This window comes from Sinocyclocheilus grahami, unplaced genomic scaffold (assembly GCF_001515645.1).
Source record: "Sinocyclocheilus grahami isolate Dianchi unplaced genomic scaffold, SAMN03320097.WGS_v1.1 scaffold1061.1, whole genome shotgun sequence".
NCBI lineage: Eukaryota > Metazoa > Chordata > Actinopteri > Cypriniformes > Cyprinidae > Sinocyclocheilus > Sinocyclocheilus grahami.
The window spans coordinates 260,397-275,047 of record NW_015506240.1 but is presented as its reverse complement, the minus strand read 5'-3'; the positions used below and the strand labels follow the sequence as shown (position 1 = coordinate 275,047).

The 14,651-nt window shown below is 39.4% G+C and overlaps 1 protein-coding gene across 1 annotated transcript in view; it reads left to right on the top strand.

Moving 5' to 3' along the window:
* Positions 1 to 14,651, top strand: part of LOC107566235 (excitatory amino acid transporter 5-like) — a 64,520-nt gene that overhangs the window by 45,708 nt on the left and 4,161 nt on the right. The window contains exons 4-10 of the mRNA XM_016251623.1: positions 181 to 223; positions 1,074 to 1,308; positions 1,412 to 1,511; positions 2,509 to 2,742; positions 3,570 to 3,764; positions 10,889 to 11,023; positions 11,573 to 11,672. Of these exons, the coding sequence (XP_016107109.1) occupies positions 181 to 223; positions 1,074 to 1,308; positions 1,412 to 1,511; positions 2,509 to 2,742; positions 3,570 to 3,764; positions 10,889 to 11,023; positions 11,573 to 11,672 (1,042 nt within the window). The remainder of the gene's footprint in view (positions 1 to 180; positions 224 to 1,073; positions 1,309 to 1,411; positions 1,512 to 2,508; positions 2,743 to 3,569; positions 3,765 to 10,888; positions 11,024 to 11,572; positions 11,673 to 14,651) is intronic.

The window sequence follows — 14,651 nt, the reverse complement described above, 5'->3', positions numbered from 1 at the left end:
ATATATATATATATATATATATTTACACACACCAAGGAACTGGCAAGGACAGTTGTATGTAGGCTACTATATGTTTTGTACAATATTTTTTCAAGGAAAGTCCTATTGAAAGTATTCAGTGCAGTTCAATGCTACTCTATGCACGTGTATAACTGAGATGTATTTTATGTCTCCAAACAGAAACATGTTTCCAGCCAACCTCGTTCAAGCCACATTTCAACAGGTAAGAATCCACAGATTGTGTGAATTATGCAAATTAGTTTTGTTTCTTCACCAGATTTGGAGAAATGTAGCATTGCATCACTTGCTCACCAATGGATGCTCTGCAGTGAATGGGTGCCGTCAGAACGAGAGTCCAAACAGCTGATAAAAACATCACAATAATCCACAAGTAATCCACACATCACTCCAGTCCATCATTTAATGGCTTGTAAAGAGAAAAGCTGCATGTTTGTAAGAAACAAATCCATCAAGATTTTTTTTTTCTTTTTTCAAATTCAAACCGTTGCTTCTGACTAAAATCCATAAGAGTCCATAATCCATAATAATGCTTCCTCCAGTGGGAAAGTCCATCCTCTGTTGTCCTTTCACATCAAAATCCACCCACATATTTGTTTAAAACTGTTTTAGCTTGTAAACGATGCTTGTTCTGTGCAGATTTCTCTCCCAATTCAGACAAGATGACTTTTTCACTGCAGAAAGCAATATTATGGACAGAGGACTCGTATTTTAGCCGGAAGCAACATTTAAAGTTAATGAAAGGAATGTGTCTTAATGAAAGATTTGTTTCTTACAAACACATAGATTTTCACTTCACAAGACATTAGTTGCTGGACTGGAGCGGTGTGGATTACTTCTGGATTATTGTGATGTTTTTATCAGCTGTTTGGACTCTCGTTCTGACGGCACCCATTCACTGCAGAGGATCCCTTGATGAGCAAGTGATGGAATGCTACATTTCTCCAAACCTGATGAAGAAACAAACTCATCTACATCTTGGATGGCCTGAGAGTAAGTACATTTTCAGCAAATTTTCATTCATTCAAGATTCATTTTGTGTTTCTTCTCTGTAGTATCGTACCAACAGTGTGCCCATAATGAAGACTCCCATGACGACAGTGGCCACCAGTCTGACAGAAACTACCACTCGGCGCACTCTCATCTACGGGATTCAGGACGATAACGGGACGGACATCCAGAACTTCCAGCTGGATCTGACACCACCTCCTGACGTGGTAATGCGGACGCTTCCTGGCACCAGCGAGGGCATGAACGTCCTGGGGATCGTCATTTTCTCTGCCACCATGGGTGAGAACGCTGGCACAGAGACAACAGATGAATTGGATGATAAATGTGAAAATGTTTTCATATCATATCTCATATTTGCATATCACTGCTTAATTTTGCACAGGCATAATGTTGGGCAGGATGGGTCCTAACGGCAGTGCTCTGGTGAACTTCTGCCAAAGTCTCAATGAAGCAGTGCTGAAAATCGTCGCTATTGTCATCTGGTAAGACAATATTTTAAATGATTTATTTTATTGTAAAAACAATTCATTTAAATTGTATAATAAAAATAAATAATTGATCAATTTAGCTCATTTAAAAAAAAAAAGAATGATAAAACATTATCTACTTAACAATCTAAAGCTTGAAAAATTTAATAAATGTAATTTAATTTTTTTGTATTTTTTATATTTAACCAAACAAAACATTTAAAAAATATATTTTAAAAATACTTCAGACTTTTACAACTCACATAGTATGATACATTGAGAATATGGAGCTCAAATTCAGATAAAAAAAGCATTTATTCAGAGGTCAAAACTGAGCAAAAATATGCAACTTGGAGCAGATGCTAATATTTATACGGCCAAAAAGTAAGATGAAATTCTGATAGCGTGTATTGTAAATCAGCGAGATCTTTATAACATTATAGCAGATATTTACATAAAATTATATACTGTAAATACCCGTCATCACTCTACATCTGCCAATAATATGTCTAAGTAATATTATATTCAGATGCTTAGCTTTATGATCTAAGCGTATAATACAATGCAATACAATGATGATTATCATATTTGATATTCACTGATTTTTCTAAAATATGATGTCTGGATAATCAAGTAAACCTAAGTTGCTTCAGCAAGTGTTTGACTTGAAATATTACTAACAATATAAAAGTTACTCTTACATTTGCTTTATAAAAATCAGTAAAGATCTTACGGCAAAAAAGACACGTGAAGCATAAGCTGAAGGTAGACGTTTGTAGAATTATACTAAAAGGCCTTTTGCTTGCTAAAAAAAAACGCATAAACTATCAATCAGAAGACAGAAGGCATGTAGCAGATTGTGTGCAACAGGTTTTTCAGCAACGGTTTGATCACGTTGATCATTTAGGCAGCAGAAATTTGCATCAATAATGATCCAGTACTCTTTAAGGGTTAAGTAATAAAGAACGAGAGGACATTTTGTGAATATACTTACAGCTAGTTCACTGTGCAGGTACTTCCCGTTTGGCATCGTGTTTCTGGTGGCCGGTAAGATCCTGGAGATGAGCGACCCGTCTGCGATGGGGAAGAAGCTGGGCTTTTACGCCATCACTGTGGTGATGGGCCTCATTCTGCACGGCCTCTTCATCCTGCCCAGCATGTACTTCTTCATCACCAAGAAGAGCCCCATCGTCTACATCCGAGGGATCCTGCAGGCCCTGCTCATCTCCCTGGCCACGTCCTCCAGGTACAACACACGCATACACCAGCTGAAACATATTACAATTTCATATCCATCCTGTTAGTTCCTCTATGACATCATCCTCCAAGAAGTGACATCATTTTTGGTGGTAACAAATTTGATGGATTTTCTGGTGTTTTGTTTTATTTCCTGGTTTAATTGAAATCAAAATTTTAGAAGTTACACACACACACACACACACACAAAGCATAATGGTGGATTTTTTTCTTCTTGAATATTACAGCTACAGCACAACACAATAAGGGTCGATTTTTCGAAATTGAGATTTATACATCATCTGAAAGCTGAATAAATAAGCTTTCCATTGATGTATGGTTTTATGATAGGACAATATTTGGCAGAGATACAACTATTTGAAAATCTGAAATCTGAGGGTGCAAAAAAATCGAAATATTGAGAAAATCGCCTTTAAAGTTGTCCAAATGAAGTTCTTAGCAATGCATATTACTAATCAAAAATGAAGTTTTAATATATTTACGGTAGGAAATTGACAAAATGTCTTCATGGAACATGATCTTTACTTAATATCCTAATGATTTTTGATATAAAAGAAAAATCAATAATTTTGACCTATACAATGTATTTTTGGCTATTGCTAGAAATATACCCCAGCGACTTAAGACTGGCTTTGTGCTCCAGGGTCACATATTGAACAAACAAACATGCAAGTGGTAGATGAAATCTGGAAGTGTTTGGATATGATGAGAAATGTTTGAGTTTATATTAAGACTTTTTGCTTGTAGCCTTTGATATTTGGGTAAAACTGAGACATTGTTGGGAGTTGTAACAAGAGATCTTTTTTTCATTTGCAGTTCTGCCACTCTGCCTATCACCTTCAAGTGCCTGCTGGAGAACAATCACATAGATCGGCGGATCATTCGCTTCGTGCTGCCCGTGGGAGCCACTATCAACATGGACGGCACTGCGCTGTATGAGGCTGTGGCAGCCATTTTTATCGCCCAGGTCAACAACTACGAGCTTGACTTCGGCCAAATCATCACTATCAGGTACAAAACAATGATTAAGTCTTAATGATTAAGTTTGAAAATGTATGTAAGTTTGTAAAACATTTGATCTCTTTGTTTTTTTATTAAGTGCAAACATAATGAAATGCTCATATATTGACCGTATGAGACCAGTTTAAATAGGCATGTTAACGTACGTTTGATTAAAATTTTCATTACTGAAAATATTTTTATAGAAATATTTTTAAATAAAAAACAGTAACAACACACAAAACAAAATATATTTATAAAATTGTATGAAATGTTTCAGTTTATTACAGCTAGCTTCCAAGGCAACTTTTTCTCATTTTCATTTAGATTTCATTGTAATAAAATATCTCAAATTAAAATGTAAAAAATAAGATTAAAAAAACTAAACACATTATAAAATTAAAATTAAAACAAACTAAATAAATAAAAATAAAATAAAGATTCATAAATAATATACTAAAATAATATTATATATAAAATGTATAAACGTTTAATTTATTATATTATTTAATAAAAACGTATAACAGCACCTCTATTGCATTTTTAGTTTTTTATTATTAAATAAAATAACACTGGTATGAGAAATTTAACTCTGTTTGAACCATCCATTGATCAGTTCCAGCTAAATAGCAAGCTCTGGATTTACAGTATTTTGCATATGCAGATCTTCATGATCCAGAGACTGAACAAGGCCTGAAAGATGCTTTAATCCAGCTGCATGATACACAAAAGAGCATTATGTAATAGCAGTCCATCATTTTTGCAATTATAAAATGTAAGAGAAAGTAACACATATCTTAAAAGAACAACAATGAAAAGTTTTTACCAATTCAAAGCTTTTTCCACGTTGAAGTGACCTTGTTAAAGAAGGAAACAAGTTAAATTGCTTTGATTTAATTTATATTAATTTAATTGATATTTGTATGTTATACATTTAAAAATAGAATATCATGAAAAAGTTCATTTTTTTGCTTATTTCAAAAAGTGAAACTTTCATATATTCTAGATTCACTAAATGTAAAGTAAAACATTTAAAAAGTTTTTTTTTTGTTTTTTTTTTGATGATTAGAGCTTACAGCTCATGAAAGTCAAAAATCCAGTATCTCAAAATATTAGAATATTTACATTTGACTGTCATTAAATGACCATCCCTACAGTATAAATTCTGGGTATCACTTGTTCTTTTAAACCACAATAATGGGCAAGACTGCTGACTTGGCAATGGTCCAGAAGACAATCACTGACACCCTCCACAAAGAGGGTAAGACACAGAAGCTCATTACTGAAAGGGCTGGCTGTTCACAGAGTGCTGTATCAAAGTATATTAAATGCAAAGTTGACTGAAAGGAAGAAATTGGGTAGGAAAAGGTGCACAAGCAACAGGGATGAACGCAAGCTTGAGAAGACTGTCAAGCAAAGCCGATGCATACACTTGGGAGAGCTTCACAAGGAGTGGACTGAAGCTGGAGTCAGTGCATCAAGAGTCACCACACTCAGACATCTTCAGGAAAAGTGCTACCAAGCCACTTCTTAAACAGAAACATCGTCAGAAGCATCTTACCTGGGCTGTGGAGAAAAAGAACTGGACTGTTGCTCAGTGGTACAAAGTCCTCTTTTCAGATAAAAGTACATTTTGCATTTCATTTGGAAACCAAGGTCGGGAGTCTGGAGGAAGAGTGGAGAGGCACAAAATCCAAGCTGCTTGAAGACCAGTGTGAAGTTTCTGAAGTCAGAGATGATTTGGGGTGCCGCGACATCTGCTGGTGTTGGTCCATTGTGTTTTATCAAGCCAGAGTCAATGCAGCTGTGTCTACCAGGAGATTTTGGAGCACTTTATGCTTGCATCTGCTAACAAGCTTTATGGAGATGCTGATTTCCTTTTCCAGCAGAACTTTAGCACCTGCCCACAGTGCCAAAACCACTTCCAAGTGCTTTGCTGACCATAATATTACTGTGCTTGATTGGCCAGCCAACACGCCTGACCTGAAGCCCATATGGAATCTATGGGATATTTTCAAAAGAAAAATGAAAAACAGTGGATCCGAGCTGAAGGCTCAATAGTGCCTCAGCAGTGCCACAGGCTGATCGCTTCATGCCACACCTTACTGATGCTGGAGTTTGTGCTAAAGGAGCCCCGACCAAGTATTTTTTTGGTTGATCTTAGGAAATATTCTAATATTTTGAGATACTGGATTTTTTGACTTTCATGAGCTGTAAGCTCTAACCATCCAAATTAAAACAAAAAAACTTTTGAAATGGTTTTCTTTACATGTAATAAATCTAGAATATATGAAAGTTTCACTTTTTGAAATGTTTAAAAATATATATAACTTTTTCACGATATTCAAATTTTTTGAGATGCACTGGTATATATATTATCAGTTTAATTTATATGCAATTTCAAGATGCATTACTGTATGAAGGATACAGCACTGTATTATATTTGTAAATATAAAATCGTTATGATTTAACAAAAATATTTAACCTATCATATATAAATATTCAACATACCAGAGTTTCATGTTGTGCTCATTCTGAGCTACAAAGAGAAGCTGTTGATATTCACATGAAAAGAACTTAAGACCTCTTAAGATCCATCTTTGCATTGATGGATCTGAATGGATGCACTACAGAAACATCTCACGACCTTAATGGAAACATTTTCATTGAAAACAAAAGGAAAGTGTTTCTGCAATGCATTCTATAATCTAATGCTCTTTGTGGGTGTTAGAAGCCCTGTGTTACTTTTTCCATTGCATCTTGTGTAAATCAGACACATATTAACATTAATCAAATCAGTGAAACAAATAACACATAATACAAGTAATTACTCTATGCATCTGCAGATTAGCATATGGTAATTGCATTCCTTTTTTCGCACTTGCATGCAGGGTGTACTTATTTTGTCGCCTTTATTAACAGGTTAAAAAGTTCACACTACTTGTTTAAGCAGAATGCTACCACATAGCAGAGTGTCGGTAACTATTTTTGCTGAAATCAGCAGAAAACATGTTGAAAGTGTAATGCAAATCAGAAACACTTCATGAAGCAATATATACTGTTGAACTACTCACCCATTGATTGAAGACATTTGTCAAGCTTGATGCAAGTTCCCTGCAAAAGTGCTGACTGTGACAAACTCGCAGTATGCATTAACGTCTCGGTTATGTATGGTAACCCTCGTTCCCTGAAGGAGGGAACGGAGACGTCACAACAGATGACCGATGAAATTGGGATCTCGCTTAGAGGGACCAATCTACTTCGTGTCGCCGACAGGCCGGCCTGGGACACGGGGGCGTTCAAGAATCTTGTCTTGTCCGTCTCGCGCATGTCAGCCAGCCAGAAATGGCGCTCCAGGACCACCATAGTGGACATCGCATGACCCAGAGACCGCGCCGTTACCTTCGTCGCTCGTGGCGCGAGGTCCGCCGCGATGCGGAGTTCTCTGCAAACTTCCGGGTCATGACCACCCTAGTGCAAGTCCCTCAGTGCCTTGGCCTGGTGCACTTGCAATCACGCTGTGGCGTGTAAGGTGGAGGCAGCTTCTCCACATGTCATATAGGCATCGCTGGCCAGTCGAGTACCTACAGACCCGGGAGGGGAGGCACGGTTCTCCCTGCCGGTTGGAGGCGGTATTAGGGCACAATTGCATCGCAACCGACCGCTCCACCGGGGGGACCCTTGTAACCCCCTAGCTGCCCCACCATCGAGGGTGGTGAGGGAGGAGGATCCAGCAAATCAGTTTCCGGCAGTAAAAAGGTGCCGTCCACGACCTGTTGAGCTCCTCATGCACCTCCGGGAAGAAAGGCACCGAGGCGGGGCGCTGAGAACCAGCGCGGACCACCCCGGGAACCAATCTTGCAACCTTGAGGGCTCGGGACACGGTGAAAGTCTTCACTCGAGCCCTACCCCTACGGCGGCCCGGGAAAACATAGCCATTATTTCTGGATTCGATTCAGGCATTGCTACGGTCCCGAAGGAGAGCAGCGCAGCCGAATCTTCCTCTCCAGAAAGCTCTGGCTCACCCTCCGATGCTGCAACCGACATCCGGTCGGTCGGGGGGAGCCTCGAAGAAACAGGTGGTACCCCCCGGGAGGGTCCAGCCTGCTCTCTTTGAGAACTCCGCTGGTTTCAAAGTGCCAGTGGGCTTGGGCATCCCTGGAGGGGAATTCCTCACCGTGACCGTAAGACCAGTCCGCCCAGCGCCAGAAAAAGGATGCCCCCGGCTGCCACCAGAGGGAACCCCAGATCTAGGCAGTGGCACGGGCACTCCGCCCCTTTGCAGGTAACGGAGTCCGGTCCGCAGCTCCGAGATGGTCATACCCCCGCAATGGGAGCATGAGTCATCCACGAAAGCCACCTCAGCGTGCTTCATGCCCAGGCACGAGAGGCAGTGATCGTGACCATCACCCAGCGGCAGGTAACGACCGCATCCAAAAACGCCCGGCTGATACGTTGTCTATAGCAAAACCCACATCGTCTTTACAAAGACGTAACGTCAAGTTTGCCACGCAATGTCGTCTTTAAAAAGACGCACCCAAAATTGCTCTTTTAGGGGAAAAAGGCTCACAGGGGAGATGATCATCTGCAACACAAACAGGGGGTAGTGCAGCCTGATGTGTGCAACCCACTTGACACGGGAAACCACCACTGCTGAAGTGCCATCCGCCAACACGAAGAGCTCTCTAAGAGTGCGCTGAACTCGTTCAGTCTTCTTCTCTCAGTAAAGTAGTCAGGAGCAGAACGATGTGTTTGCTCGGCTCCGCAGCGAAAAGCTGAATATGCGCTGCATCTGCTGCCTACTTATACACACGCTGTGATCAGCAGCAGCTGGATGCAATAATCGCATGCCAATGTGCATTGGCTCGTTTAGTTTACACTCGAAGTAGATTGGTCCCTCTAAGCGAGATCCCAATTTCGTCGGTCATCCGACGTGACGTCGAGAGTGACCGACTGAAAGGGAAGTAGACCTGCTTAAGAAATGTAAAAAGTGTAAATATAATATAATATAATATAATATAAAACATGCTAACCGCTCCTGCCTTGACCATGTCCACATATGACAGACCATTTCATTTGTACATTGCAAACAGAAAAGATGGTTATGCATCTGCAGTTTTGATGCAGGAAACTTGCAGGGGAAGGAAAAAACAACCAACTGCTTATTATAGCACAAAATTAGACAATGTAGCTGAAGGTTACCCACCATGTTACCAACAAGGGTTAGCAGCAGTATATTTTGCATATGAAAAGGCCTCCACAATAACTATGGGGTACCCAGTTGTACTCTACACTCACCATAAAGTAGTAGAACTGATAGAACAAGGGAAGTTTGTCTTGACTCCTTCTAGATGTATAGCTTATTCAACATTGCTGACCTTCCCAGACATTACAATTAAGAGATGCACAACAGTAAATCCAGCGAGTTTCATACCATTACATGATGAAGGCACACCACATGAGTGTGTAGCTGACTCTCTAGCCTTTACTAGATTGAGACCAGATCTAGAGTCAACACCAATTCCAGAAGCACAAGTTGACTATTTTGTGGATGGTTCATGTTTTAAGGACCATTTAGGAAATCATGCTGGATTTGCAGTTGTAAAACGAGTTGATGATGATTTTATCCCAGTGGTGGTGCAGCATTGTGAACAACCATGCTCAGCACAACTGGCGGAATTGAAAGGTCTAACTGAAGCCTGTAGGCTGGCCAAAGACTTGAAAGTAAACATCTACACAGATTCTGCATATGCACATGGTGTTTGCCATCTTTTTGGAGCAGTTTGGAAGCAAAGAGGCTTTAAGAAAAGCGATGGCACGCCTGTCCAGCATAGTAATCAGATAATTGATTTAATATCAGCCATGATGCAGCCCAAACAACTGAACCGAAATGTTTACTTTGCTATTTTTTTTTTTGCTATACAAATTTTTTTTCAAATCATTTACTTTACATTTCCTCCATCCATGTGAGCGTGTGCACATGCTCATGTGGGGTGTATTTATGCATGCACAAGACATCGTCACTGTACAGATCATCATTCATGAGATTATATGGCATGCAGCGTTATCTCAGAGCTTTCATGTCCTCAGGTCTGGAATGCCACAGAGTCATAAATATTCCTGTCAGCCCGTCTGGACTAAAAGCAACATCAAGCACATAAGTAGACGTGCATACTTCAGTGTTCACTATGTGCACTACATCAATGGAGGGTGTAGAGATATAGAGAGGGACGGAGAGCAAGTTTCAATTGTGCCTCTCCCCCCAAGTCTTCCCAAAATCTATCAGCCATCTCTCTCTCTCATCTCTAGCTTTCATATGCTCTGTTGCCTGTGTTGGGGTTGTACAAGTGTGTTTCAAACCACATGTGTAATCAGGGCAATAGCAGCATGCATTTATTCCAACACCTATATTTACCAGTTACAGAATTCACTCAGCACACATAAGCAGTGCAATGGCAGCATGCATTTATTGCAGCGCCTTTATTAACAGGCTACAGAATTCACTCAGCATGTAAACAGTCCAATAGCAGCATGCATCTATAGCGAAGCTTAAATTAACAGGTTACAAAATTCACTCAGCACACATAAGCAGGGCAGTAGCAGCAAGCATTTATTGCAGTAATTATATTAACAGGATATAGAATTTACTGTACATTTACACAGTGCAATAGCAGCATGCATTTATTGTGACACCTATATTATCAGGTTACAGAATTGACTTTGCACACTTATGCAGTGTAATAGCAGCATGCATTTATTGCAGTGCTTCTTTTAACAGTTCACAGAATTTACTCAGCATACGTAAGCATTGCAATAGCAGCATGCATTTCTAACAACAACTATTGACAGGATAAAGAATTTACTGCACGTTTATGCTGTGCAATAACAGCATGCATTTATTGCGACACTTATATTAACAGGTTACAGAATTGACTCATCACATGTAAGCAGTGCATTTGCTGCATGCATTTATTGCGACACTTATGTTAACAGGTTACAGAACTGACTCTGCACACCTGTGCAGTGCAACAGCAGGATGCATTTATTGCAGTGCTTATATTAGCAGGTTACAGAATTCACTTGTCCTTCATAAAGTTTTGCTTGCTGTGTAATGATTCGTTTACCATGTTTTCCAGTATTACAGCGACAGCAGCGAGCATCGGTGCAGCTGGGATCCCACAGGCTGGCCTGGTCACCATGGTAATAGTATTAACATCCGTCGGACTGCCCACTGATGACATCACTCTCATTATCGCTGTTGATTGGGCCCTGTAAGTATCAAAATATTTTTGGACATTTAGGTAGAAACCACTTTTTGTCAGTGCACCGTTGGAGGCTGTTCACACACAATGTGTTTTTGCATTCTACTGTGCTGCTTTTCCATTGTTTTTTTCTCTCTATTTAAATATGCACTAGGTGAATGTATTTGAGCATTACACTCTTTAGCTGCAAGAATGCTTCATATTTAAAATGCTGTGTTGAGTTATAAGAAGTTCAACTTTTCTCAAGACCTTGCAATTTTTTACTGTAAATGCAAAAACATGCTCTGTGTGAATGGCCTCTTAGACAGGGAATTAACTCACAAAAATGCATTCACTCTTTAATGGTCACTATTATCATAAAAATGAGTTTACTGGTGTCACACAAATCAGAGTTTTAAAAAAAAAATCAGAGTTTGACACAGACAAATAATCAGTCACTCTTGGACTTGGTTGTACATTTCCCATCACCTGTATTTATCCTGTCTATGTTTTATCCACCAGTGTTTTTAAAATGCATTAAGTTAATTCTGTTCATCATGTCTGTCCTCACCTCTTCAGAGACAGATTCCGCACCATGGTCAATGTGATGGGAGATGCTCTGGCCACAGGAATCATGGCCCATATCTGCAGAAAAGACTTCATTAAAGAGGGAGATGGGGTGAGTTACCTGAGAGAGAAAAAAAATCGACACGTTGACAAAAAAATGTTTTAAATGAAGATAAATTGCATATCTATAGTAGTGACCAAAATATATTTTTTCATAACTATTGTTTCAAATATTAAATGCATTTATTTTAAAAAATCATTTAAAAATATTTATACTATTTCTAAGTCACTGCTTAAATGCACTACACCTGCATATATTTACACAAACACACTTACACACACAAAAACAAAGGTTATTTCTTAATCATTTTAAGGAGTTTTTCCCTCCCATCGTGTGTTCTCTGTGAAGTTTGTGAAGTGCTATTCTTTATAAAGCTGCTTTGGAAATATTATGAATAGTGCAAAGCCCTACACACACAAATTTCACTGAACCAAAATTTGGTTATTCGAACCAAAAATTAGTGTTTGAAAATTAAAAATTAAAGTTGCATGGACACAGACCACAATGAATGACATTTCCTGTCTTTGTCAGTGTCTCATGAAGACATATATAAGTGTAAACTTAATTTCCACCAGTTTTTACACAGATGAATAAAGGCAGATGCACATTTGAATGGAAAACAAGCATGTTAAATAACCGATGAACATGATTCTCTGAAACACAGAAAACTAAAGTGGGTTTCAATGTCTTTTCCTTGACAAACAGGACAGGTCATTTAATTTGTACCTTTAAGACTGTGTGCCATAATCACAAAGACATCTCAAGGATACTGAGGTTTTGTAAATCAGGACAAACTTCATGACGAGAGGAGAGATCGTGACTATTGCACGCAGATTTCGACAAACAGAGAGACGGGACAGTCACGACAAGGTGGAAAAACATAGTTTCGTAAGAAAAAAAATTGAATGTACATATGTTACAAACGGATCCAATATAGAAACATAGGCGTCCAATTTATGGAAAACATATTTGTCTTGAAGGCATATGTACACCATATGCTGATGCCCGTTTCTAATTATTCTTCAGGACATGCGAGTGCTTCTGTGACAAGATGAACCAAGCAGTGATCAGAGAGCCCCAAAGCTGCTCGTGGGACAGAGTGATATGCATTCTTTATTGTGGTGTAACAGTGATCCAATATATTACTGTCTCTGGTGGGACATGTGATGTGCTGTCTGTATTTTGGCAGTTCACGGGAGAGATTGGCTTTATTAAAGTCCCCGAGAATGATTAAAACAGAGTCCGGGTGTTGTTGTTGTTCTGTGTCTGTGATCAGATCAGCGAGTTTCTGTAAAGAAACGTGAGCTCACGTGCGCTTGCGGAGGAATGTAGACACTGACGAGAATGAACGAGCAAAACTCCCGCGGTGAATAGAACGGCTTGCAATTAATGAAGAGCACTTCTAGATCTGAACAGCACATCTTCTTTAACACAGTTACATCTGTACACCACCTCTCATTGATGTAAAAGCATGTCCCGCCACTGCGTGATTTCCCTGTTGATTCTGCGTCGCGATCTGCTCTGAACAGCTGAAAGCCCGGGAGACTCAACGCGCTGTCCGGAATGGCGTCTTTCAGCCAGGTTTCTGTGAAACACAGAGCAGCAGAGTTAGAAAAATCCTTATTTGTCCGGGAGAGCAGAATGAGTTTGTCTGTTTTGTTGGGTAAAGAGCGGAGGTTCGCCAGATGGATGCTAGGCAACGACGTTCTGAATCCGCGCTGTCTGAGCTTCACGAGCGCGCCGGCTCGCTTCCCCCGTCTGCGCGTCCTGAAGCGTTTGATCAGCGCCACAGCTCCCCCGACAACAATGTCCAGCAAAACATCCGAATAGTCGAAAACCGGTGAAATATCGGGTGGGGTGTACTTCCGAATGTCCAGCAATTCGTCTCTGGTGAAACTGATTGCAGGGATATCTAAAGACAGGACAAACTAACAAAAACATAAAAACAACTGCAGAGCACGCCACGGAGGCAGCCATCAGCGTCGGCGCCATTGTGCAATCTAATTTATTTTTCCACTCTTAGTAATTAAGTGGTCATTCAGCAGACAAATTTAACCAAGAGCCACTTGTAGTACACTTACTTTAGGTGCTATTCAACTGGACAGATTAGCTCAAGAGTAAAATAATGATAGATTATGGCTTTCTCATTACAGAGCTTGAATCTTTATTATGTGATCTGAGATTTAACCCCTACACCACACCACCAAAAGATGTGAAGCATGTTTGTTTATTGTGTATTGAAATACTGTAATATGAGCAGTACAGCAATTCTGTGTTGTTTTAGTATTATTTATCTACTTCTGTATGTATATTTTTCATTATTTTTTTAGCTTAATTTTTGATCATTTTATGTGATTTGTATTTGTTTTACAAAAACAATTTTTTTTTAAATTTGTTTTCCACTTTTATTTCCGTTAGTAATAGTTTTAGCACTTTGATTATCTACTATTTATATTTTATTTTACTTCAAATAATAATAATGCTCTTAGATATTTTTTTGTTAATGATAACAACACTAGTCTGACAGTCCTGCAGAGACCTTGGTTCCTTCATCAAATAGATATAAAATATAATATCTGCGCTCTTTCTACATCACTCCTTAAAAGGGTCATATGATGCGATTTCAAGTTTTTCTTTCTCTTTGGAGTGTTACGAGCTGTTCGTGAATAGATAAGATCCCTAAAGTTGCAAAGACTAAAGTCTCAAACCCAAAGAGATATTCTTTATAAAAGTTAAGACTCGTCCACGCCCTCCTAAAACGCCTCGTTTAGACACGCCCCCACATGTCTACATCACTATGTGGGAAGATTTGCATAACACCGCCCAAGTGTTCACGCAAGGAAAGAAGGCGTAACTTTATTGTTGCTGCCACTGCCATGTTGTGAAGACGCTGTGTGTTTCGTTGTGAAAGCGAAAATACTTTGTTTGGCCTTCCAAAAGAGGACGCGACTAGACATCAGTGGTTAAGTTGTATTTACAACACTGTTCCAGAACACTTCAACCCAAATATTCAGATGTGTGCAGCGCATT